Source organism: Chionomys nivalis, chromosome X, assembly GCF_950005125.1.
Source record: "Chionomys nivalis chromosome X, mChiNiv1.1, whole genome shotgun sequence".
NCBI lineage: Eukaryota > Metazoa > Chordata > Mammalia > Rodentia > Cricetidae > Chionomys > Chionomys nivalis.
In genome coordinates this window covers 25821562-25845472 of record NC_080112.1, presented here as the reverse complement: position 1 = coordinate 25845472, position 23911 = coordinate 25821562, and the positions used below count along the sequence as shown (strand labels likewise).

Sequence of the window (23911 nt, the reverse complement as noted above, 5' to 3'; positions counted from 1 at the left end):
AAGCAACAGCAGATATGGAGCAAACAGGAAGAATAGGCAGAGAGGAACAGAGAAGGTAGTAAGAAGCCACAGACACAAAAAAAGCAGACAGTGCAAAGAGAGAAAAGAATTCAGGCAGGACAGAGGGCTGGAGCAAAGGCTAAAGGAAGTACAGAAGGCAGCCCAAGGGCTGACTTCCACCCAGCCTGCCCTCTCACCTGAGCGGCTCTTGCTGTTGGTGAGGATGTCCTGCAGCCGCTCCTGCAGCTTGTCAGCCCGTTTCCGCTCCAGGTGCAGCTGCCTCTTAAGGTCTTTGAGCTAAAGTGTGTGTGAGAGGGGGTAAGAGCTGGGGTCCAGGGGGTCCAGAAAGGAGGGGAGGAGGTCACAGGCCTCACTAGCTTACCGCAGCACTGCCCTTCTTTTCCAGGATCCGCTGCCCATCCACTGTGTCCTTTACCTCCTGTGCTTAGAGAAGGCACAGTGGGCAGGTGAAGGCACAGCCGCCTGCAGTGCACACCCTCCCTGCCTCATTACGCAAGTTTCGGCCATGGCTATGTCTGGGACCACAGAGATACCACAGACCTGCTTCAGGCTGCTGATGGTCTTCACGTGACCATCCCGCTCCTCCTGGGCCTGCTGGAGCTGATCCCGCACATCCTGAAGCTCTTTCTCCTTGCCCTGCAAAGCAAACAATGGCTCAGGCCATTGCCTAAGAATTCCATGTTCTCCTGCAGCGGTACCTGGTACCCAGAGACAGGAACATCACCCTGCAAGAATCACCTTCAGCTCAGCGGCATGCTCCTCCCGGCACTGCTTGAGAGCTTCCTCTTGTTCCTGTTGCTGCTGCTGCAAGGATTCCTATAAAAAGAGTTCCAGGTCTGCTCATGCCCCCCAAAGATAGTATGTTCAGTTAGTCAAGGGCAAGTGACTTTTAGCAGAGCTCTTGGGGTGTGACAAAAACACCTTTGGGCTTTTTTTTCTTTTGAGACAGGTTTCTGTAGCTTTGGAGCCTATCCTGGAACTAGCTCTTTTTTTTTTTTTTTTTTTTTTATGAAGCAAGTCTTTTAGTCTTACTTTGAACTTTAAGATCAGGGGAGAGTGCGAACGCAGTCCCCCACTACCACAAATTATGCAGTCGAGTTTCCCGCATTTGGGGAAATCGCAGGGGTCAGCACATCCGGAGTGCAATGGATAAGCCTCGCCCTGGAAAAACCACCTTCGTGATCATGGTATCTCCCCTGCCAGGTAAGTATACCTGGAACTAGCTCTTGTAGACGAGGCTGGCTTTCAGCTCACAGAGATCTGCCATTGTGTTATGTGTGAGTGCTTTATCTGCGTGTACACCTGCAGCTTGTCAGCCTGTTTCCGCTCCAGGTGCAGCTGCCTCTTCAGGTCTTTGAGCTAAAGTGTGTGTGTGTTAGGGGGTAAGAGCTGGGGCCCAGGGAGTCCAGAAAGGAGGGGGGAGGAGGTCACAGGCCTCACTAGCTAGAGGGATCTGATGCCCTCTTCTGTCATAAAGGTGCTGGGAACTGAACTCAGGTCCTCTGGAAGAGCAGCCAGAGCTCTTAACTGCTGAGCCATCTCTTCAGTCCCACTTTTGACTCTGAGACAAGGTCTCAGTATATAGCCTGCGCTGGCCTTGACCTCTCAACCCTGCCTCAGCCTATTGAGTGCCGGGATTGACAGGTAACTCACTACCGTGCCAGGGAGAAACAGCATATGCCCTGAGGCAGAAGTAGGAAATGGAAGCCTACACCATTCACATAGTAGATCAAGTGATTTACATTTCTATTTCTTTATTTAACAAAAACAACACTGCATGCCAGGAATATTCAAGTGGTTGTACATACATTAAGTCAGTTTCTAATCTTCCTAAAATACCTATACAGTAAGGCATTATTTTCATCATTAATATTTTTACTATTGGGAACTGAAGTTGAGGTCTCATTCATGCTACCAATGAATTACACTTTCTATCCTTCTTATTCCCTTTCTGTCAAAGGTGAAAATGGGCCATAGAAAGATGAAATACATTGCATAAAGTCCCACAACTAGAAAGTGGCTCAGCCGGCATGCAAATTTAGGGAAACACTGGCTCCAGTGTACGCTCTTCTCTGCTACAGGATACTGCCTCTTATTATTGTCATGAGTTTTCCAGGAAAAGGGGCAATAAATGTTCTTGTTAAAGTAAATATTAGTGTATTGCCAAACATGGAAAGATAGTATATTATAACTTTTTGGCAGAGAAACAATCCAGGAGAAAGACATGCCTGTTAAATCTGCACAAAGACTGAGCATGGGTGCCCCTAACCAGCTCTGTACCTTTACCAGGTACCACCAACTTACCTCAGCCTCTTTCAAGCGCCGTTCAAACCAGCCCTTGGCTCCATCCATGGAGTGTACCTGAGCCTGAAGTTCTTCCACTGTGTGCTGAAGAGTCTCCAGTTCCCTTGTTCGAGCCTGGAAGGGGAAGACAGTCAGGAGTTAGGCAGCAAAGCACTGGGCACCCTACATATCACCTACCTGACCACCAACACCATGGTCTTCAGCTTTTAGAGGAGAAAGGGCATCGTTACCCCACCCACCTTCTCCTCCCGAATCTGCCCCCGGAGCTCGTCCTCCTGCCGTTTCTTGTCCTCATGCAGCTCTCGAAGTTCACGCTCATAACGGGCTCGCACCCCCAGCATCTCCTTCTCGTGCCGTAATCGGACAGCTCCCAGCTCTTCTTTGTGCTGGGACTTCTCCTGCATTGTCTCCATTGCCAGCTCATCCAGCATGACCTTACGTTTCTCAGCACTCTGGGGACCCAGAGGGTAGGCCAAGAGAGTGGGAATTAACTTTACACCACAAAACACCACCAATCTGTTCCATGCCCAAGGAACTAGCCAGACTTCAGCTCTTCCCTGGCCCTTGAAACTGGCTGAGTCATTTGCCCATCCTTTAGGAAAAGGTCATTTTCTCTCTTTCCAGTTTCAAGATTTGGCCTTATCACTTCCTACCCTCAAGGACTGGGCCATCTCTTTCCTTCTTCTCAGGGTGCCCCACCTTCCGAGCTTCCTGGAGGTCCTGGGTCAACTGCTCCTTCTCCTGCCCCATTTCTTGAAGTTGTTCCAGCAGTCGGCTATTGGCCCTTAATGACTCCTAATTCAGGAAAGAAGGGGAAAGTTTGAGGAGAGTCCCTGGTAGGTGCCAATAACCTAGAACACTTCTAGTAGACCTTTCCCTAATAAAGTGGGTGTTATAATCACAATCATAATGGGAAAATGACAGATGCTGCTGCTTGGTCCCCAGTATTTACTCTTCCCTACGCCCTTAGCAACAGAATTTAAATTGGGAATATGATAGTCTATAAAGTATTTCTCTCTTCTCCTTTTCCGACAGGGAGGGCCATGTGATTCATTTCTTGTTTCTTAGTATTCTTTTCTCTTTTTTTGAGACAGGGTTTCACTGTGTATCCCTGGCTTGCCTCTGCCTCTCGAGTGCTGGGATTAAAGGTGTGCCCAGTCATACCAGCTACATTCCCTTTTTTCTTTTTGAGACAAGGTCTTATGTCAAAAGCCTTTCTTCTTGAGATAGGACCTCATCTCAGACTTGCTATATAGCCAACAAGGACCCTGAACCCTTAACCCTGACTCTACCTACCAAATACTAAGATTACAGGCATTGGACACTATGCCTGCATTTGTTTTCTGCATGAACAAGCTCGGGCAAGTTTTATTAACGAAAAACTTTCCTGGTTTACTTTTCTTTTTTTTCTTTCTTTCTTTTTTTTTCTTTCTTTCTTTTTTTTTTTTTTTCGAGACAGGGTTTTTCTGTAGCTTTGGAGCCTATCCTGGCACTAGCTCTTGTAGACCAAGCTGGCCTTGAACTCACAGAGATACACCTGCCTCTGCCTCCTGAGTGCTGGGATTAAAGGCATGCGCCACCACCGCCCGGCCCTGGTTTACTTTTTTTTTTTTTTTTTTAAAATTTTATTTTATTTTATTTTTTTATTTTTTTTTAAATATTTATTATGTATACAATATTCTGTCTGTGTGTATCCATTCCTGCAGGCCAGAAGAGGGCACCTCATTACAGATGGTTGTGAGCCACCATGTGGTTGCTGGGAATTGAACTCAGGACCTTTGGAAGAACAGGCAATGCTCTTAACCACTGAGCCATCTCTCCAGCCCCTCCTGGTTTACTTTTCATTAGCTTATTCTGGCATGCTTCTAATACCAGAATCACAAGGGTCAATAAAGCCAGTGCCCATACCATATAATATTTTCCATATACTGTGCCCGGTTCAATTTTACTGCCACTGTGAGGATGGACAACAGTTTTAGCCATGGAATAATGGTATCCTATTTTGGATTGCCTCAAAGCTGGGCAGTTGTTGGTAAGGATAACCAATTTCATTTTTCCCTGTTTGATCATCTTCAGAGTCTACTTGTATCCCAGCATGCATTTTCCACTTTTCATAGTAAACTGGAACCTAGATCTAATCATCTCTTCTCTGCAGCCACCGTCATTGTGCTGTGAGTGCAGGACAGCTCCCAACCAAGAGCAGCCTCTAAGATGGTCAAGAACAAGAAAGCTTGTTCTTTCCTTTTTTCTTTTTTTCTTTCTTTACTCTCTCTCCTTCCTCCCTTTCCTTCCTTTCTCTTCCCTTCCCTTTCTGGTTTGTTTTGAGTCAGGGCGCTCTATGTAACCCTGACTGTTCTGGGACTTGCTATGTAGACCAGACTGGCCTTAAATTCACAGAGATCTGCCTGCCTCTGCCTTCCAGATGCTGGGATTACAGGTGCATGCCACCACATCTGGCTTGTGTTTTCTTTCTTGAGACTGGGTCTTACTCTGTTATCCTGGCCTTGATTCCTTGATTTAAACAAGCCTACCTCAGTTCCCCACACATCTAGGAATAGAGATGAGTATCACTGTGTCCAGTTAAAGTGATTAATTTGTATCTAGAACTGGTGAGTGTAACCTAGATCTTTAATTTATTATTATGATTTTTTCATTTGTTTGTTTTTGAGACAGTGTCCCACCATGTATCCCTGACTAGCCTCAAGCTCATGGGGATCCATCCGTCCCTGCCTCCCAAGAGCTTGGAATAAAGGTGTGTGCCACCTGTTATTTTTTGTTTGTTTTTTTTTTTTTTAAGTTTTTCGAGACAGGGTATCTCTGTAGCTTTGGAGCCTGTCCTGGAACTAGCTCTTGTAGACCAGGCTGGTCTCGAACTCACAGAGATCCGCCTGCCTCTGCCTCCCGAGTGCTGGGATTAAAGGCGTGCGCCACCACCGCCCGGCCTTGTTTGTTTGTTTTTTGAGACACAGTCTTGCTGTGTCACCCAGGCTGGCCTCAAATTCATAATCCTCCCGTGTTAGCTTGTTTAAATTTTTAATTATTTTAGAGTTATTTGGTTTTATGTGTTTAAATGTTTTGCCTGCATGTATGTATGTGCACCACATGCATGCTTGATGCTCAATGAGGCCAAAAGATGGCATCAGGTCCCCTGGAACTAGAGTTAGACAGTTGTGAGCTGCCATGTGGGCACTGAGAATTGAACACTGGTCCTCTGGAAGAGCAGCCAGTGTTAACCGCTGAGTCATCTCTCCAGCCCTGTGTGAGCTTTCTGAGTGCTAAGAATACAGCCATGACCCACCATACTCAGCAGAGTATGGTCTTAAAAGAAAGGAAGGTGCTCTTTACTGTTATGCGTGCTCCCTTTCCTCTTTCCTTCCATATGCAATGTAAACATGAAAGTGAAATGGTTTCAACAACTACCCTGGAAGCAAAGACTAGAAGTCTGTGTCAAAAGCTGTAAAACTGAAAAAGAGAAAGAACCTAAGTCGCTGGTAATTGGCGATCTATAATTCAACACAGGTGTGGTGGCTCATGCCTGTAATAGCAGTTCTTGGAAGGCTGAGAAACGATGAATGTCATGAGTTTGAGGCTAGCCTTGGCTACATAATGAGTACCAGGCCATCCAGGAATACATAACAAATAACTGTCTCAAACAAATTAAACAAAAATAAAAAAAAAACCACCATCATTAGCATCATTCATACCTGAACAACCCACTTAGCATTTTATTTTTTCTTTTGGCAACAAGGTCTCACTCCGCAGCCTTGGCTGGCCTTAAGCTCCTATGAGCAATCCTCCTGCCTCAGACTACCGAGTACTACCATACCAAGCTCCCTACTTAAGTGTTTTACATAAGAGAAAACTAAACTTGTATGCGTATGTGTATGAATCCTTTGTGTACATATGTCCATACAAATATGTAGAGACCCGAGGAGGCTATTGGGTATCTTCCTCTCATTTTTGACCATATTTCTTTGAGCCAATGTTTCTCACTAAATCTGTGGCTCATAGCTTTTGGCTAGGCTGGCTAGCCACCAAGTGCCAGCAATCCTGTCATCACCTCCTCCCCCTCCCAGCACAGGAGTTACAGGCATACTTTTTACAGGATGCTGGGGTCTGAACTCAGATCCTCATACTTACAAAGCAAGCACTCTTACCCACTGAACCATCTCCCTAGCATCCCCCTTTGATACAAGGTCTGCTCATGAGGCCCAGGCTGGACTTGATCTTGCTGTAGTTAGGATGACCTTAAACTTCAGATCCTCCTGTACGTACCCCCTAAGTGCTAATATCACAGGTCTGTATCATAAAGCCTGGCTTATGCAGTGCTGTGGATTGAACCTTGGGCTTTGTGCATGCACAGCAATATAAGTGCTTTGTTAAACAAGCTGTATCACCAGCCCTACACATTTTTAAAATTTATTTATTATGTATACAGTGGTCTGTCTACATGTATATCTGTACACGAGAAGAAAGTACCAGATCTCATTTTCAATGGCTGTGAGCCACCATGTGGATGCTGGGAATTGAACTCAGGACTTCTGAAAAAGCAGCCAGTGTGGCGCTCTTAAGCTCTGAGCTATCTCTCCAGCCCCCCTACACTTTTTTTTTACTTGAGACAGTGTCTCACTATGTAGCCCTGGCTATCCTGGAACTCACTATATAGACCAGGTTGGCCTCAAAATCACTGAGATTGGTCTGCCCCTGCCTTTCAAGTGCTGGAATTAAAGGCATGTGCCACTATGTCCGGCCCCAAATTTCTTTATTTAATCTAGTACTATTCTAGCCGACAGCTTATGGCAGTCGTCCTGCCTCAGCCTCCTGAGTGCTAGGATTATAGGTAATACACAGTATACCTGACTTAAAATCTAAAATTTTTTGAGTATGCACATAATGCCACATATGGGAATTCCACACCTGGCCACCAATGAGTCACTCTTAAAGTGCCTAAGTGCTAGGTGTGGTGGCACACACCTTTAATCTCAGCAGTTGTGTGGCAGAGGCAGGTGGTGTTCTGTGAATCCAAGGCCAGCCTTGGAGCAAGTACTAGGACAAGCAGGGTTACACAGAGAGCTCTACTTTATCTCAAAAAAAGCAGGGGCACTAAAAAGATTTTATAAAATTACCTTCAGGCTATATGTATAAGGTATGTTTAGATTTAGGTTTTGTCCCCCAAATATCTCAGTAATTATATGCAATGTTCCCAAATGAGACAAAATCTGAAGCAAACACAAACATTACATATGAGAAATTGTACATTATAATACCAGAATGGAGACTCTAGCTGGAATTTTGTTGTTGTTGTTTTTGTTTTTCGGGACAGGGTTTCTCTGTAGCTTTGGAGCCTGTCCTGGAACTAGCTCTTGTAGACCAGGCTGATCTCGAACTCACAAAGATCTGCCTGCCTCTGCCTCCCGAGTGCTGGAATTAAAGGTGTGCGCCACCACCACCCGGCTCTAGCTGGAAAATTTAAGCTCAATTTTGCAGAAGTCAAATTTCCTGTATCAGGACATATAGATACTAGGATGTTAAGCAGCCAGCCAGGAATTCAGGTCTCCCTGACTCCAAAGTCTTCTCCGCATTCCTCGAGGACAATTCACTGCACCAGTACTAGGAAACTACAACCCAGGTCAGAAGAAGCATCACCTGGAGCTGGGAGTTGAGGTCGTCTTTCTGTCCCATTAGATCTTCATATTTAGTCTGCCGGTGCTGTAGCTCAGCTGTCAATTCAGTGGTCTGCTCCCGAAGCGTGTTCAGCTCTTGTGTCTTTGCTGTCTGGATCTGGAGAAAGTGGTAATGGTGGGAAATGGAATGCAGGGAGTCCTACTACTCAGGGACCCCTGGGTCTCCCAGTTCTAAGGAGATAGAAAGAAGTATGAAGTGAGGTAGAAAGACAGAAAATTTAAAACAGAAAAGCAGAGAGGTTAGTGGAATATTTGTGAGATAAAACACTATGCAGTGATAAAAGAACCCATGCTGCATACTGATAAAGCTCACAGACATAAAAGGTACCAAAAAATTGGCAAGGACAGAATAGCATCAATTTCATTTATATGAAAAGAACAAGCAACATGATTCTATGTTGCTAAAGGTCAGAATATTGGTTACTTCCAAGGATCTTCTACCACACTGAAAAATGCTCACACAGAGTTATAAAGGGACATAAATAGACAGACACATTGGATTCACTGACCACACACAAGATTATTAATGTTTCATGCACTTTATCATAGAGAAACTAGAATGCCAGAAAAGCAGTAATAAATGGAGAAGAAAGCTGGAAGGCAACAGAAAGGAGGAACAGAAACAGAATTGAGTAAAGGGTCCAGACCACCCTGGTCAGATGTGGACCAAAAGCAGAGAGAGATAAAGGAAACGGAAAGATGAGCAAGGGCTCCCAGGTGTCCTGTACCTGCTCCAGAGCAGCCAAGCTAGTCCTCAAGGCACTGTTCTCAGCCAAAAGCCCTTCCACTTGTTCCTGCGCATCTGCACTCTGGATGGACACCTGGCCCCACCCCCACGACAGGTGAGAGCAGGTCCAGAACAGAGGGACAGGACCTACCCACAGCCAAGAAAGAAAGGAGACAGACACACAGGCACACAGAGCAGGACTAGGAAAAGCAAGACCCCGTGGGCCATGCTTGCTTGTAAAATACCAATTCAGCCAGCTCCCACCCTCGAGCCCAGCTCCCAAGCCCACCAAGTATAACATACCTGATCTTGTAGGGCACGCAATGCCGCTGCATGCTCCAGGCGCTCCCCCTGCCGCTGATCTCTTAGCTCCGCCAAGCTCTGTGGGAAGTCAGGTACCCCATTTCAAACCTCATCCTTCCCTGGGTGCACAAAGATCTACAGGTTCCCTCTATGAACACCTAAAAGCATGTTCTCAGCACCTGTGAGGCTTGAACTCATTACCAGAGATCTCGGGTTCGCCCAGAGTCCAAGCTATTAGGCATAGGGCTCTCAAACACATTCGCTCCCTCTCTCCGAGCCTGAGCATTTCTGACATACCTAAATTCCTGAACCTAGCCTCTGAGGGGTTCATAGTCACCCAGATTCAAGCTTGGAGCCCTAGGATTTTCAGCCCCCAAGGACTGTAACTTTACCCTAATTACCAGGAGTTATTGACATACTTAACCCCCATGTCCTAAGCTTAAGAGCCATAGTTCACACGCTCCTAGTCCCACACCCTAAAGATTGCAAACTTATGACCTCCTAGTTTCCAGCTCTTGAAGAAGCCTCAGACTGACCCATCTCCATTGCTACTCTGGCTTCCCATTGGAACACGATTAATAAAAACTCAGAGACAGAAATTAGAGTTCAACCTGAAGACCAGAAAAACAAAGCAGTCACGGGCTCTTAGCTCAACCTCCACAAAACCTCAGAATGAGACTGAGACTGAGAGCTGTCTCCTCCCGTTTTGGGATTAAGGGTGGCACCACTACTACCTGGTTTCTATGGCAAACTAGTGTGGCTACTGGGATTAAAGGTGTGTGTCATTGCTGCCTGCTCTGTAAAGTGGCCAGTGTGGCTGTTTTACTTTTTTGATCCTCAGGCGAGCTTTATTTATTAAAATACAGATGAAATGCCACTACATCCCATCTCTGGGAGTCTTTATACCTAGACCAACAACAGCTCCGGAGGATTTTATCCAGATTCTTTCCCAGCCTTCACACTCCAATCTTCTAGGAGTCCTGCTTCTACAAGATACCTTATCCTCCATTCTGAGAAACTTCAGACTTGCCTCCTCTCAGAGGAAATTCAAAGGCTTTCAAGTCAGACAAGCCCTAATCCCCAGGAACTTCACACCCATGTAAACTTTGGAGGTCTCAGCTTTTTACTGCCACCAAGGATCTCAGAATCTCAGGACCACCCACCCAATAAACCCACCTCTTAACATCACAGAACCACAACAGCTTTCCAGACCCTGAAGGTCTCAATTATATTCTGCCTCTAGCTCCAACTGCTCCATATTTGAAAGTCCAGTGTCACTCGAACTTCATGTCTTTGAGCCCTAGGTGTCTCCAATATACTGATGTCACAGCTTTTAAAATTTATTATTATTGTTGTTTAAACAGGGTCTCACTATGTATCTCTGGCTGTTCTTGAACTCACAGAGATTCACTTGCCTCTGCCTCGCAAGTGCTGTCTCTAAAGGTGTGCGCTACTACAGCCAGCTGATACCACAGCTTTGAAAAGTCTCAGCATCACCCAATTTCTACTGGGAGAGTTCCACAGCTCACATTCACTCTAATTCCTGGTCCTAGACTCCAGTGAGAGTTCTGATTTATACAAACTTGTGGTACATAATCAGAATCCTTAGATTCCTACCTCAGGATCTCTGATTCATGTAAACTCCTAACCCAACTCCTAGGGCTCTGGGGTTTCTGAGTTCCCATTTTTCTAGCTCTTAGAGGGCTTACACATACCTATCAGGTTGTTGTATTTCAAAATCTTAGATACCCCAATCAGTTTCTAAAGACCTCATACCTCCCCAGACTGTCTACTCCAAGAATCTTGAGACCCAGCCCCCATCACATCACCTGATTGGCAGCCTCAAGTTCCTGCTGCAGCTTTTGGGTGCGAACCAACTGGGCTTTGAGATCAGCTTCCTTCCGCTGTTGTAATTCTTCAATTTTGTTTCTAGGGGTAACAAGGATAGAGTACATTAGGCAGGGCTAGAGGCCCAGTCTCTCATCTGTACCCCCCTATGGTCTTTGGCTAATTTGGCTGGGAATGGTACCTATTTTTCTACTATTGACAACCCCAGTAGTTACCTGCTATCATTAAATAGTGTCTCCTTCTCTGTCTGCAGACGACAAAAACTGCATGCAGAAAGACAAGCATAGATATGTTATTTCCATAAGCCAATCCCTCTCTCTTTAGGCCCCCAAAACCCCTGGAAAGAAAAGTATACCTTTCCTGTTTCTTTTTCAGTTTTTCAGAGAGCTGAGGGAGAAAGAGGAAGGAGTATAGACAAATAACAATGAGAACACTGACAAAATAAAATAAACAATAGAAACATTTATAACACTTCACACTGAGTCCTTCTACAAGTTGGGTTTTACTTATGATAGTCTTGTGGAATTCTCAGGACATCCTTGAGAACTGAGAGTTATTGATTTTACAAGTGGGTAAACTGAGTCTCAGAAGGGCTAAGCAATTTGATGGCCCAGTTGTCAGCAGCAGCAACACCATCTCCAGCTAGCTCCCTTGGACTCTAAAGACCATTATTTATGCTCCCAAAGCAGCAGCCAATGGCCACATCACAGAATGGTTAGGCTGGGAGGCCTGGAAAGCAGGATCATGATTGGTTGTCTCACCACTGGGCCCCCAGGTTCTAAGGGCATTCTTATATGGATGAATTGGCAAAGCTGCGAGGAAACAGAAGGGATGGGACCTGCCATGCACAAGGTAGAATGGGACTACATTAGCTTATTCCACAATGAAAGCAGCTCTGAAATTTGTGAGCCTCTATTTCACACATGATCAAACTGAAGCTCTGAGGATGCACAATGCTCCTCTGCTGTTAGGAGAAAGCCAGGCGGCGGCAAACCCCACCTTAGCAAGTTCCTCCTGTAGTCTGGAGGTTTCAGCTTGCTTTGAGCTCTGCGGGTGGTAGGGGGGGGAAGATAAGGGATGGAGTTGTTATCAGCAAGGATGGAGGAAGGCCTCTACTTTTGCCTGTCCCACCTCCCTTTAGCCCATGAGATGGTGATGTCACAGACATCTCCATGGGCCCACAGGCAGGAATACGGCATCTGCTGTCTCCCAGCATCCCAGTCCCAAGAGACCCAGTTTTACCTCTAAGCCTTGCAGCTGCTCCCAAAGCAATTTCTTTTCTTCTTTCTCCATTTCCCATTTCAGCTCCACTTCTGCTAATGGCATGGGAGCCAGGGCAGTGGGGAGTGCATCTCCTGGGGGATCCCCTTGGCCCTCACTGGCAGCTAAGGACCTCACAGTCTCTTTCCCATAACGTTCCTGCAATGCTGTTGAGTAGGACAAGAATATCTGATGGGGGCTGGAGAGATGGCTCAGCGGTTAAGAGTACTGGTTGCTCTTCCAGAGGTCCTGAGTTCAATTCCCAGAAAACACATGGTACTCACAACCACCTATAATAGGATCTGATGCCCTCTTTTGGCATGCAGGTATACATGCAGAACATTCATACATTAAAAAACAAAAAAAGAAAGAAAAAATAAAAAAGTATGTATGATGAATGAAATCATCTCTGAAGCCTTTTGTTATGTCTCAAATACAGGGAGACCTATCTATCCTTCAGGTTGCATAGGAACCTGCCCCAGATGAAGCCTCATTCTGGCAGGTCACAAATAATTTTTAAGCCCCACCAACCTCTAAAATCCTATCTACCATGTCCCATATATATATCCATCCTAATTCCTACCCATATTGTACCTGGTCTCATTCTTGATCGTGAATGCAGCACCCACCACCATATAAGCCCCAGCTACTCACCAAAGGCCCACGTTTCAGACCCTCCTCACATTCTATCAAGCTGTCTTTCTGCCTTCATCTCAGACCCTATTTACAATTTGGGCTCAGAATCTTACCAATGTTCTATTTCTGCTTAGTCAATATTTCCTTTTCAACATCCATTCAGCTATTCTCTAACATTTGATAAGAACCAGACACTGGGGGGCTGGAGAGATGGCTCAGCGGTTAAGAGCACTGACTGTTCTTCCAGAGGACCTGAGTTCAATTCCCAGCAACCACATGGTGGCTCACAACCATCTGTAATGAGATCTGGTGCCCTCGTCTGGCCTGCAGGCATACATGGAGGTAGACTGTTGTATACATAATAAATAAATAAAATCTTTAAAACAAAACAAAACAAAACAAAACAAAAAAAAAGAACCAGACACTGAACTAATGCAGAGTGAAACCTCTTAATTGCTCCATCTTCCTGGCACAAATACTCTAGTGTACTGTGGATGAGCAGGTTTAGACTCAGAGAAGTAAAATAACCACCAAAATGCAAAATCACACACTTGTTCAGGCAAGGCCAAGTCTCACTCTGGAATTTCTTCTCTTTCCCATAAAAGGATTATGTCCATGCTTGCTCTACTCAAGATGTCCCTATATCCCAGGAAGGCCTCCATGCACCTGCCATGTTCTTCTGCAAGGCTGTGTTCTCTGCCTGCAGTCTCAGCAGCTCCCCGTCCACATGTGGGCCAGCTTGAACAGTTCCTGTTCCTGTAGCCCCTTCCTTCAGTTGCCGGTTCTCCAGCTCCAGCTGCTCCAGCTGGCTGCAGAGCTGAGCAGGGGAAGAGATGACAGAGAAATAGCAAATCAGAACAGTAGCCACCAAAACACAAAAAGCACTCGGTCACTCGGTGTAGAATTCATTAAATTCCCCTAAGAGCCCTATAATGCAGTTCCTCTTACACTTTGAGGATACAGACACTGAGACACAGAGATATTAAACAATTTCCAATTTACACATCTGTTAAGTAGCAAAGTCGAAAAGGGTGAGAATACTGAGAACAACATTCCATTTGTCGACTCCCAACCTCTGAGATGTTAAGCACCATGGACAGCCCCACTGACACACACACCCTCCCCTAATCTGTGTGAAAATATCCTACCTCCCTGGGTCCCTGGTTGAGAGGACAGCTTCCTCTCAACCCAGGCATCACAAACAGCTTGTAAGACATTTCTAGAATAAACACAGCTTACAGCTTTTATACTTCCAATCTTTAGCTTTGGAGAGGTATGCCATGAAAATAAAACTCAGCAGGTCCCACTGTTCATTCACCTCCTGGTTAAAACAACAGTTTCACAAGACAATCCCCTGTCTTCACTTTCAGACCAGACTACTGTGGCGGACAATTTTTTTTTTATTGCCTAGGATATAACATCACTTCTTTTAACAATCTCTTCACCTGACTGGCTTCTATGTATCCGATAGTGCTCTACTTGGATGTCGTCTTTAAAGTAGGATTAGCCAACACAAAAATTCCAGTCTTTTGCCACAATATTCTCAGTTTACTTATTTTTCTACATTTACTTATTTTTGACCTAGTGTCAATCACAAATTTATTTGTTGGTGGTGAGGGTTTTTTTTTTTTTTTTTTTTTGGTTTGTTTGGGTTTTTTTTTTTTTTTTTTTTTTGGATTTTTCGAGACAGGGTTTCTCCGTAGTTTTTGGTTCCTGTCCTGGAACTACCTCTTGTAGACCAGGCTGGCCTCGATTTTTATCTTGTGGGCTGTTTTTGTGGAGGTTGTTTTTGGTTTTGGGTTTCTTTTTATGCTTTTTTGTTGTTGTTGTTGTTGTTGGTTATTGTTGCTTTTTAAGATGGAATCTCACCATGTAGCCCAGGCTAGTCTTAAACTCAAAATTTTAGCTCGGTCTTCTAAATACTGGGATTACAGGCACGTACCACCACAATGCCTGGCTAAATTTTCTTTTATAACATGGAATCACAAAACAGTCTGAAACTAGATGGCTTGGATATGAAGTTCTATCATGTTCCAGCTGGCTAATCTTGGGACAAATTAATTCACCTCCCTGGGGCTCAATTTTCCTCATCCATTAAAAGGGGATACTAAAAATATCTCATAATTGTATTGTAAGCATTGAACGAATAATGTAGGGCAATTCAAATGGGAATAGGCATAGAAGAAACAGCATTGGTAAATGATCACTATTACTGTTCCCCCCACTCCACCGCACCTACACTGATACAGTGTTCTTGCCAGTTTTTTGTCAACTTCACACAAACTAGGATCATCTGGGAAGAGAAAACCTCAGTTGAGAAAATGCCTCCTTCAGCTTGGTATGTAGTTGGGTCTGTTGGACATTTTCTTGATTACTGATTGATACTGGAGGACCCAGCCCACTGTGAGTGGTGCCACCCCTGGGATGGAGGACAAGGGTGGTATAAGCAAGCAGGCTGAGTGTTCCATGGAGAGCAAGCTAGTAAGCACCGTTCCCTCCATGGCCTCTGCTTCAGTTCTTGCCTCCCTTGACTTCCCTTGGTGATGAAATGTGAACGGTGAGCCAAATAAACTCTTTCCTCCTCAAGTTGTTTTTGATCAGTGTTTTATCACAGCAACTGAAAACAAACTTTTTGTTTGCAAATTACCCAAGTGTTGGGACCATTCTGGGCAGCTTCCAACTTTATTTCCAGAACACAGACTACATAGCAGGTTCCTTTAACTATCATCTGTCCAAGGACGAACTCCTTTGGCAGGCTCTAGCATCAGGTCTTTCTGTAAGTACCATCAGGGCCTGAGAGGAGTAGGAAGGGGATTATGCAAGAGCCCAGAGTGGTGCAGAAAAACACTACCAGAAGTTACGAGAGCACCAGAAAGCTCCAGGGACCAGGGAGAGGGGCTGATACCAGAGAGTATTAATTAAAGTGTAATAAGATCTAGAGTTTGGAATAACTTCTGTGGAACAGTGAAGTGGACCAATAGAAAAAACTAGAAGTAAGGAGATCATAAGGCTGTGGAAGCAGACTGGATGAAAGGAGGTGGAGGTGAGGCAGGCCAAAAACACAGAATGAATGCAAACATGTTTCATACTAAGCAAACACTCTTTCACTGAGCCATATTCCAAGATCCTGGTTAAAAAAGATCTCCTTCTCCTTTGCCTTCTTTTGTTCTCCCCCATCCACTGGATAATAACTGTTTTAAGTATGGAGAGGGATGGGAATGCAGCACAATGATAGAACACATGCTTAGCATGCACGATCCCTGGGTTGGATCTTCATCACCACAAACAAGACATAGTTTAGAGAGGAAATGCACTAATGAGATAATGTCATTAGGGGATACTTCTATAGCTCATACTATCTATGTAGGAGGCTTTACATGACTTACATAGATTTACCCACTGAATCGTCATGAAAACCCCGTGAGGCAGGTGTTTCTATAATCACCACTTCCATTTTAAACATTTAGGAATCAAGAAACAGGAGGCTAAGTGACTTGCTTAAAGTTATAGTTAGTCAAAAGGTACAGCCAAGATCTTATTCTAGGCCTTCTGGTTCCAGAGACCTTACTTGGAATTACTGACTGTTAAATTGCCTCTCCTGGCATTGTAACTGCTTAAAGACTAATTTCTGTTGTATTTGGTCTTGAGTCTTTTACTTTTTAAATAATTTTTGTTTATTCTTTGTCATGTAGCCCAGTCTGGCCTGGAACTCACTATGTAGCTGAAGATGACCTTAAGCTTCTAATTCTCCTGCTCTACTGCCCAAGTGTTAAGATAACAAGCATGTGCCACAACACAGTTTATGCAGTGCTAGGGACCAAACCCAGGATCTCATTCATGTGAGTCAGGCACTCTACCAAGTAAGTTATATCCCAAGAATTTCTGTGGGTTTTTTTTTTTGCTGTTTTTTTTTTTTTTTTTTTTTTTTTTTTACAATTTCTTACTGTATTCATGTATTATAATTGCATTCTTCTTCTTTTGCTCTTTATAGCATCAGATGGAGCCTTGGAAACAGAATTCCTTTTCTCTACAGCATATTTTTCCTTAAAATGCACTGAGACTCACAAAATGATCAACCATGGATACAGAAGACTAGTAGGAGAATAAAACATGGGATCTCCAATTGGTCAGGAGGGTTAGAAACAGCCAGGACATTAAAACCAGTAAGGAGATAGAATTAGTCAATCCAGGATGAATTACCTGGAAGAAGTGGAACCCCAGACCCATGTCAGATGAAGGAAAGAAAAAGAAAAGGAAAGCAGTTCAAACACTTTTCCATCCATATTAAGCATTAAGAACTTTACTTAAAGCCCCAGAACACACTTGGGTTCCATAGCACCAGCCCAAAATTATACAAATGGAGACTTGAATTAAATAAAAGGAGTGACTTAGGAACCAAATGAACTCAGGGGCTCAAAGGATCTAATTCCATGAGAGTGTTTGGCCCCACCTGTCAAATGATTGCCCCCAGCAACAAACTAAGGCCTATTTCAGCACCATGGACAGTGTTCAGAGGCAGACCCTGTCCACCCTCTACTGCTGAGCTTTCAGCCTAAGTGGCTCTTGCCCATGCATACACATGTGCACCATTCCCATTTCCCCCCTCAGCTATCCCGGGCACCAGCACCTTGCTGAACTCGGCCATAAGTGTACTGTTCTGCAAACGGAAGTCCTCCTCCTGGCTGTGCAGCTTTGCCTGCAGCATCTCATTTTCACTCAGCAGTACCTCCACTTCCTGCAGTGGCAGACATGGGCCAGGACTCCAACAAGGGTAGAAAGGATGGGGAAGTAGGTAAAGAAGGGGAGAGAAGGAAAAAATGGCATTGGGTAGGAAGTATATAGGGCAGAAAGAATGAGGCAATATATGGGAAGAGAGACATACAGTGAGGTCAAGAGAGACATGGAAAAGGAGGAAAAGAAACAGGAAGGGAGATATAGACAAGGGGTTAAGAAGGAAGAGAAATAACGATAGAGAGATGGGAAAAGGAGAGAAGAGAAGGAATGAGAGGAGGATCAGGGAATAGAAAAGGCAGGAAGACAGGAACAAACCAGTTATCAATGGAAAAAGAATATAGCAAAGAGGAGAGACAGAAGGAAGGGGTTTGGGGAAAACAATGAGTAAGGAAGATAGAGGAACGGGAGAAAGAGAAACAAGAAGTCAGAAATAGAAAGGAAAACCAGAAAAGAGAAATGAAAGAGACAGAAACAGGAGGAAGAGAGACAAAGGGAAAGTCAAAGAGAAGAAACAGAGGGGGAGACAGGAAGGCAGGACGTGGATTCATGAGGATAAAGAAAAATATACATAGAGACAAACACAGGAAAACAAAGACATAGGAAGGCAGAGCAGTGAGGAAGTTGCAGATACAATGGGTTTACATAGATAAGGCCAGGACAATGCCACCAAACAAATATCCCACTAAGACAATCTTGCACACATATTCACCCACCAAAGGCCCCCTTACCTGAGCTTTCTTGCTCTTGCTTAGTGCCTAAAAGGAAGGGTGGAAGAGAGCTAAAGTGAAGAGCAATGGACCCCTCCGTGGGATATAGAAACTAATGTGGCAGGGGTTACGTGAGGGCAATGATGTGTTGTGGGATGGAAATATGTTTAAACACAGAACTTTCATAACAGTTAGAAGCCCACAGAAAGAACACAAGAAAAGAATGAAGAATGATTGGGAATTCTGGTGCCTTGGTGCCACAGCACCTCAAAAAATTCTTCCTTTCTTCCATGTTTTTGAGGGAGAGAGGGAAATAGTGTCTTAGATTTTAACCCTTTATAATACTGGATCTCCAAGCTGGTAAATTGTGGCTTCATCTCTACATCTGTTCAAACACATCAATGTGCTTCTCTCTCATGTAACATAGCAACTTCTGTCCCTCTGCTTGGCAGCTAAGGATATTGTCAGGCTGTGGAAATCAACACCCTACCAAGAACTCCAGTTTCCTGACTGCTGGATTGTCTGAATTCTGTATAATTCACCCAAAAAGTTTCATTTTAATAAAAATATTTTAATAAAATAAAACTGTATTTATTTATTATTGATTATTATTACTGTGTGTAGGTGCACACACACACACTTGAGTGGTACAGCTTACACATGGAAGTTAGAAGATAACTTCATGACAGTCAGTTCCCCTTCCACATTTTTTTAAATTTGTGTGTATGGGTGCATGCAGTGCTCTTGAAAACCAGAAGAGGGCATCATATCTCCTGGAAGTGGACTTAGAGCCAGGTTTGGGTGAAGCCATGCATCTGAGTGCTGGGGATGGAACTCGGGTTCTGATGCAAGAGCAGTCAGTGCTCTTAACCACTGAGCTCCAGCCCCTCATCCAACAAGTATTCAGCCTGTACTGTATGCAACATTGCACTATACATGAGGACAGAGCAATGAAGAAGGATAAAAATAAGGATCTAGAATATCTCAAGGGGCCACGCTAGGCTATATTCTACCCTATTTTCAAAGAATCTGAATGGTGGGTTTGGTCTCATGTCACCAACAGGACCAGGACATGTAGGCGCATAAAGAGGCAGTGTGAGTGCAAGACAGGTGGTAGACTCAAGGCAGATTTACTGATAGACTTGACTAATCAAAAGATAGTGAATGAAGCCACATGTGGTATACATGCCTACAGATCCAGCTACTCAAGAGGTTGAGGAAGGAGGCCGACGTGAGGCCAGAAATTTGGGAGCAGCTTGGAAAACACAGCTAGATTCCCCTTTCAAGACAAAGTTAGTGAACGAAGGCTGGAGATGTAGCGCAGGAGACAAGACAGCTTGGAGCCGGGTGTGGTGGCAGACCCCTGTAATCCCAGTAGGAGTTGGAGACAGGAGAATGAGGAAAGGAGGATCAGGAGTTCAAGGCCATCTTCAGCTACCTAGCAAGCACAAGGGCAGCCCAGGCTTCAAGAGACCCTGTCTCATAAACAACAAAAAGATCACTTTTGAGCCTTTTGGCTAAAAGCAAATATGAAGAGCTTGCCTAGCATGCATGAGATCCTAGGTTTGATCTGTAGCACCACTCAAAAGAAATTTAGTGAATGAAAATGAATAAGCAATTGATATTAGAATGAATTAAGAGTAAATTTTTAAAAAAATCAATAAATTAAGCAAAGCCAAGCATGTCAGCACACACCTATCATCCCAGCACTTGGGAGGCTGAGGGAGGACAACCAAGAGTCTAAGGCCAATCTTGGCTACACAGCAAGATCCTGTCTCAAAAGAAACACACACACAAATTAAATAAGCAAGACTGATTAAAATTAGCAAACTGAAGAGACTTCTGTGAAAAAAATTTCCAGTGACTGTAAGAAAGCGGCATGTATCATTAGGTCTGGTTCAGTGTAGGTGTTCACTGGGAGATAAATGAGTCAGATGGACAGAGGGAAGCAAGAGGTGGGTGGATGGGTAGGTGGAGGGAGGTACCTTCTGAGCTTTAGTGAACTCCTTATCCAGGTAGGCGACCTTCTGCCGAAGACTGGCAAGTTCTGGTGCAGGGAAAGCAGGGAATCTCAGCCTCAGGCGGTAACAAGGAACTGAAGGGTCATCTTATCAGGCCTCTAAAGGAAAATCTTTGCCTCTAGTCCCCCAAAACCACCCCATCTAATGAGACTCTCTGGGCTCACCAACACCATTCTTCCGAAGTTCATCTGAAAGCTGGTAGTTATTTGTCCGGAGTTCCAGGAGCTGGGTCTTTGGGAGAAGCCAAGAAACAAAAAGATTTATCAGGAAAGCATTCCTTCCCCAGACATGAGGCAACCAAGCCCCTGAGCTCCAAAGACTGGACTGGTACCTCCTAGGTGTTTCCTTAATTGCTCTGCCTTGTCCAGTTCCATTCCCATCACAGCCAGCCTCCCCTCTCCATTGCCCCACTAGTCCATTTCACACCCGGGGCCACTGAAAGGTATTGGCCACTGAAGGGTACTGGAATAGTCGAGCTCCTGTTTATATGTGTTCCCGTGACTCAATACATGCAGGATAAAATCATCTCGACTGACCTCTTAACACCCTGAACACTGCCTTGGTCAGACCCTGAAAGCCCCTTCGGCAGAAGGCCTATAAAACTCTTTCCCAAGCAAAGAGAATCTGGTCTTTCTCCTTCTCAACTTTCATGAGTCAGGGGGTGTTCCCCCAAGGTCCTGCAGCACTCCTAAGGTTTTCAAAACATGTTAGAGGGGCTGGAGAGATGGCTCAGCGGTTAAGAGCATTGCCTGTTCTTCCAAAGGTCCTGAGTTCAATTCCCAGCAACCACATGGTGGCTCACAACCATCTGTAATGAGGTCTGGTGCCCTCTTCTGGCCTTCAGGGATACATGCAGACAGACTATTGTTTACATAATAAATATTTAAAAAAAAAACATGTTAGAGTCCCCTTAAGTCAAGAATTAAGGGAAAATGCAGCATGGGGCACTGAGCCCTGAAGCTGATTCTTCCCAGAAGCACCCACTGACCCCTCCCTCTACTTTTACGTCCTTCTCAAAGCACCAGCCTCCACCTCTCTCACCACAATGGGTTTGGTCCAGATCAGAAGGCTGGCCTGGCTATTATGGGATCTTTCTTGCCCATTCTCCCCAGGACGCAGATAGCCTCTTTCCTAATCCTACACCAACTGCAACACCTTTCTTTCTTTCTTTCTTTCTTTCTTTCTTTCTTTCTTTCTTTCTTTCTTTCTTTCTTATTTTTTGAAACAGGGTTTCTCTGTAGCTTTGGAGCCTCTCCTGGAACTAGCTCTTGTAGACCAAGCTGGCCTCGAACTCACAAAGATCCACCTGCCTCTGCCTCTGCCTCTGCCTCCCAAGTGCTGGGATTAAAGGTGTGTGCCACCACCGCCAGGCTTGCAATACCCTTCTACCCACCTTTAAGTCCCTCTCCAAAAGAGCCCAGTGATTTTTTTTTCTCACACATGACCCAATGGGATAAATCTTCCTTGTTTAAATATCTACCCACTCTTCACAAGATGCCTTCAGTCATGATCCAAAAACGGTGACACTATGTCCCTCCAGAGTCTCTCTCAAATACCCTTGAGCGGACCAGCTGAAATAATCTTATTCAAAATCTTCTGTAATTTACAGTGCTCCTTCCCATTTATGGTCCAGTGGTCTCATTCTTTTTTTTGGTATATTGAATATTAAAACTTTATTAAACAATAACATCCATACAACTGTAGCTGAATTGTTTAAATAGGATGCTGGCCCAGCCATATCAGAGATATATATGTTATAAACATTATTTTGAAAACACGCAATTAGTTGGTCAGACTTAACCTGTCTAATATCACATGAAAGTCATTATAGAATAAGCAATAAATATTACTTAGTATAAAGTTTATTCACATGTATAAAAATCTGAAATGTTATGGATGACATGCTATTAGAGGAATGTCAAGTATTTATGTAATTTTTTTAAGATTAGATTTTTGGAGACAGGCATGGGGACATATACCAGAAATACCAGTACTTAGGAAGCTAAGGGGAAAAGATTAATACAGCTTCCAGGCCAACCTTGACTACAGAATGAGACTCTGTCTCAAACAAAAGGATGAAGGAAGGAAAGAAACAAAGAAACAGTGGTCTCATTCTTACATCTTTAGTGACCCTCAGCAGGTCAACTAGCTCCCGGGCCAATAGAATTACTTCTACTCCCTCAACAAACAGGACTCGAGGGTTTCCCCATTTCAGTTTTTCCCACTAAGGCTCTCTCAAAGTGTTCCTTCATTGTGCAGTGCTACCAGTCCCTCTCAGAGTGCCCCTTAAAAGAATCAACAGGTCTGTGAACCTGGTCAGACTTCTCCCCAAAACCTAGTGATGTTCCCCCCCTGAAATTCCAAAATATTATTCTTTTATATCCGCCAGTTGTTCCTCTAACATGGTATTACCCACTCAGAATAGTCTTCACCCCAGATCTAAAGGAATCATCCCAATCCATGCAACTATCCCCCTACCTCTTAGGATCCTCTACCACCAACGGCACAGCAACTCTAGGGAATAGATCCACGGTTTTCCCTACTCCCCCTAGCCTAGTGGTATCTCCCTCAAACTTTACACCTCCCACCACATGGTCTTGCCCTGTCAAACCACCCCCACCCCCACACACACATGACGCAAAAAGCCAGATTCCTGCTTCCTTTCTCTCCAGACAAAATAATTTCTCCTTCTCAGGCTCTCCATCCTTCAAAGTCAAACATCATCACCAGTTAATGGTATGCCCTACACAAGAGCACAAAGGTCTCGCCCGCACCCCGGACTGAGAAACGTATCGCCTACTTAAATACGTTCTACCAACCTCACAAAGCTAATAGAATCTAACCTTCAGAACCCCCATAATAATCTTCGAAGTCAATAGCGTCTCCACTCAAAGCCTCAGCTTCCCTTCTCCAGACCACCCTCTTATACTCAAGGCCCATCCCAACCAAATCCTCAGAGCCTATAGTACGACCTCTTTCTACCCCGCCCCCAGACTCCTAGCCGGGTGGTCTTTCCCCACGTCGAGCCGCACCTGCATCCGTTGAAACTCCTCTTCAGACAGAGCTTGCGCCATGTTCCTCCCCCCCGCCCCCCCGCAAGCGTTATGCGCAAGCGCAGCTAGTGCGGCCTGTCAGTGCTAAGGTCGGAGCGAACCACTGACCAGGAATGGGGGAGGGAACTAATCAAAAGTTCAGCGTTTCAGAGACAGAGAGAAGAAAATGATGCTTAAAGGTCAGGCAAATTTTATTTTGATGTTTCACCAAATTGTCAATTGTCTTTTATGGCTTTTGAGCATTTACAGACTACTCATTGTTATGTGATGTTATGGTATCTCTGTATCATGGGTGGACTTGTCCGTAGGGAAGTAGTCCTCCGACAGAAAAAAAAATATATAACCCTTCCGCGACGCTCCTTTAAGAAAAAAGTGACTTAATAACCATGTAAATGAAAGCGGAAGCTTCCTGCGGTCTTGTTCCGGCCCTCCTCCGAGTGACCCCAAAGGGGAATCCCGCCTCACGTTAAAGACCTTGACCACTTACCCCTCATTTTTTTTAAAAGATCTGACAATGATTTTATTAACACAGCGCTGGATATCATATTAGGGAAAAGATGTAGTCATTGATAAGCTAAAAGTTTGCGAGAAGAGACAACAGCAATTAATAAAA

The 23911-nt window shown here is 44.5% G+C and overlaps 1 protein-coding gene and 1 non-coding gene across 6 annotated transcripts in view; both read right to left on the bottom strand.

Annotated features, from left to right (window-relative positions):
• The window catches only part of Gripap1 (GRIP1 associated protein 1), a 31127-nt gene extending 7794 nt beyond the window's left edge, over positions 1–23333 (bottom strand). The window contains exons 1-21 of one of the 5 annotated variants that reach the window (XM_057759156.1): positions 23278–23333; positions 20410–20476; positions 20210–20271; positions 18246–18272; positions 17411–17518; positions 13450–13600; positions 12130–12314; positions 11887–11934; positions 11243–11274; positions 11103–11150; positions 10869–10968; positions 9040–9117; positions 8738–8830; positions 7972–8106; positions 3025–3120; positions 2565–2777; positions 2326–2439; positions 760–837; positions 562–657; positions 383–439; positions 198–297 (exon numbers count right to left, since the gene is read on the bottom strand). In XM_057759156.1, the coding sequence (XP_057615139.1) occupies positions 198–297; positions 383–439; positions 562–657; positions 760–837; positions 2326–2439; positions 2565–2777; positions 3025–3120; positions 7972–8106; positions 8738–8830; positions 9040–9117; positions 10869–10968; positions 11103–11150; positions 11243–11274; positions 11887–11934; positions 12130–12314; positions 13450–13600; positions 17411–17518; positions 18246–18272; positions 20210–20271; positions 20410–20476; positions 23278–23319 (1930 nt within the window). In that variant the 5' untranslated portion in view covers positions 23320–23333. The remainder of the gene's footprint in view (positions 1–197; positions 298–382; positions 440–561; positions 658–759; positions 838–2325; positions 2440–2564; positions 2778–3024; positions 3121–7971; positions 8107–8737; positions 8831–9039; positions 9118–10868; positions 10969–11102; positions 11151–11242; positions 11275–11886; positions 11935–12129; positions 12315–13449; positions 13601–17410; positions 17519–18245; positions 18273–20209; positions 20272–20409; positions 20477–23277) is intronic. The other 4 variants (XM_057759159.1, XM_057759157.1, XM_057759161.1 and 1 more) reach the window with 4 other exon arrangements.
• On the bottom strand, positions 1069–1232 carry LOC130868746 (U1 spliceosomal RNA). Its single transcript, XR_009056559.1, has one exon. It is a non-coding gene; the product is annotated as a U1 spliceosomal RNA (small nuclear RNA).
• Positions 23334–23911: the final 578 nt, after the last annotated feature.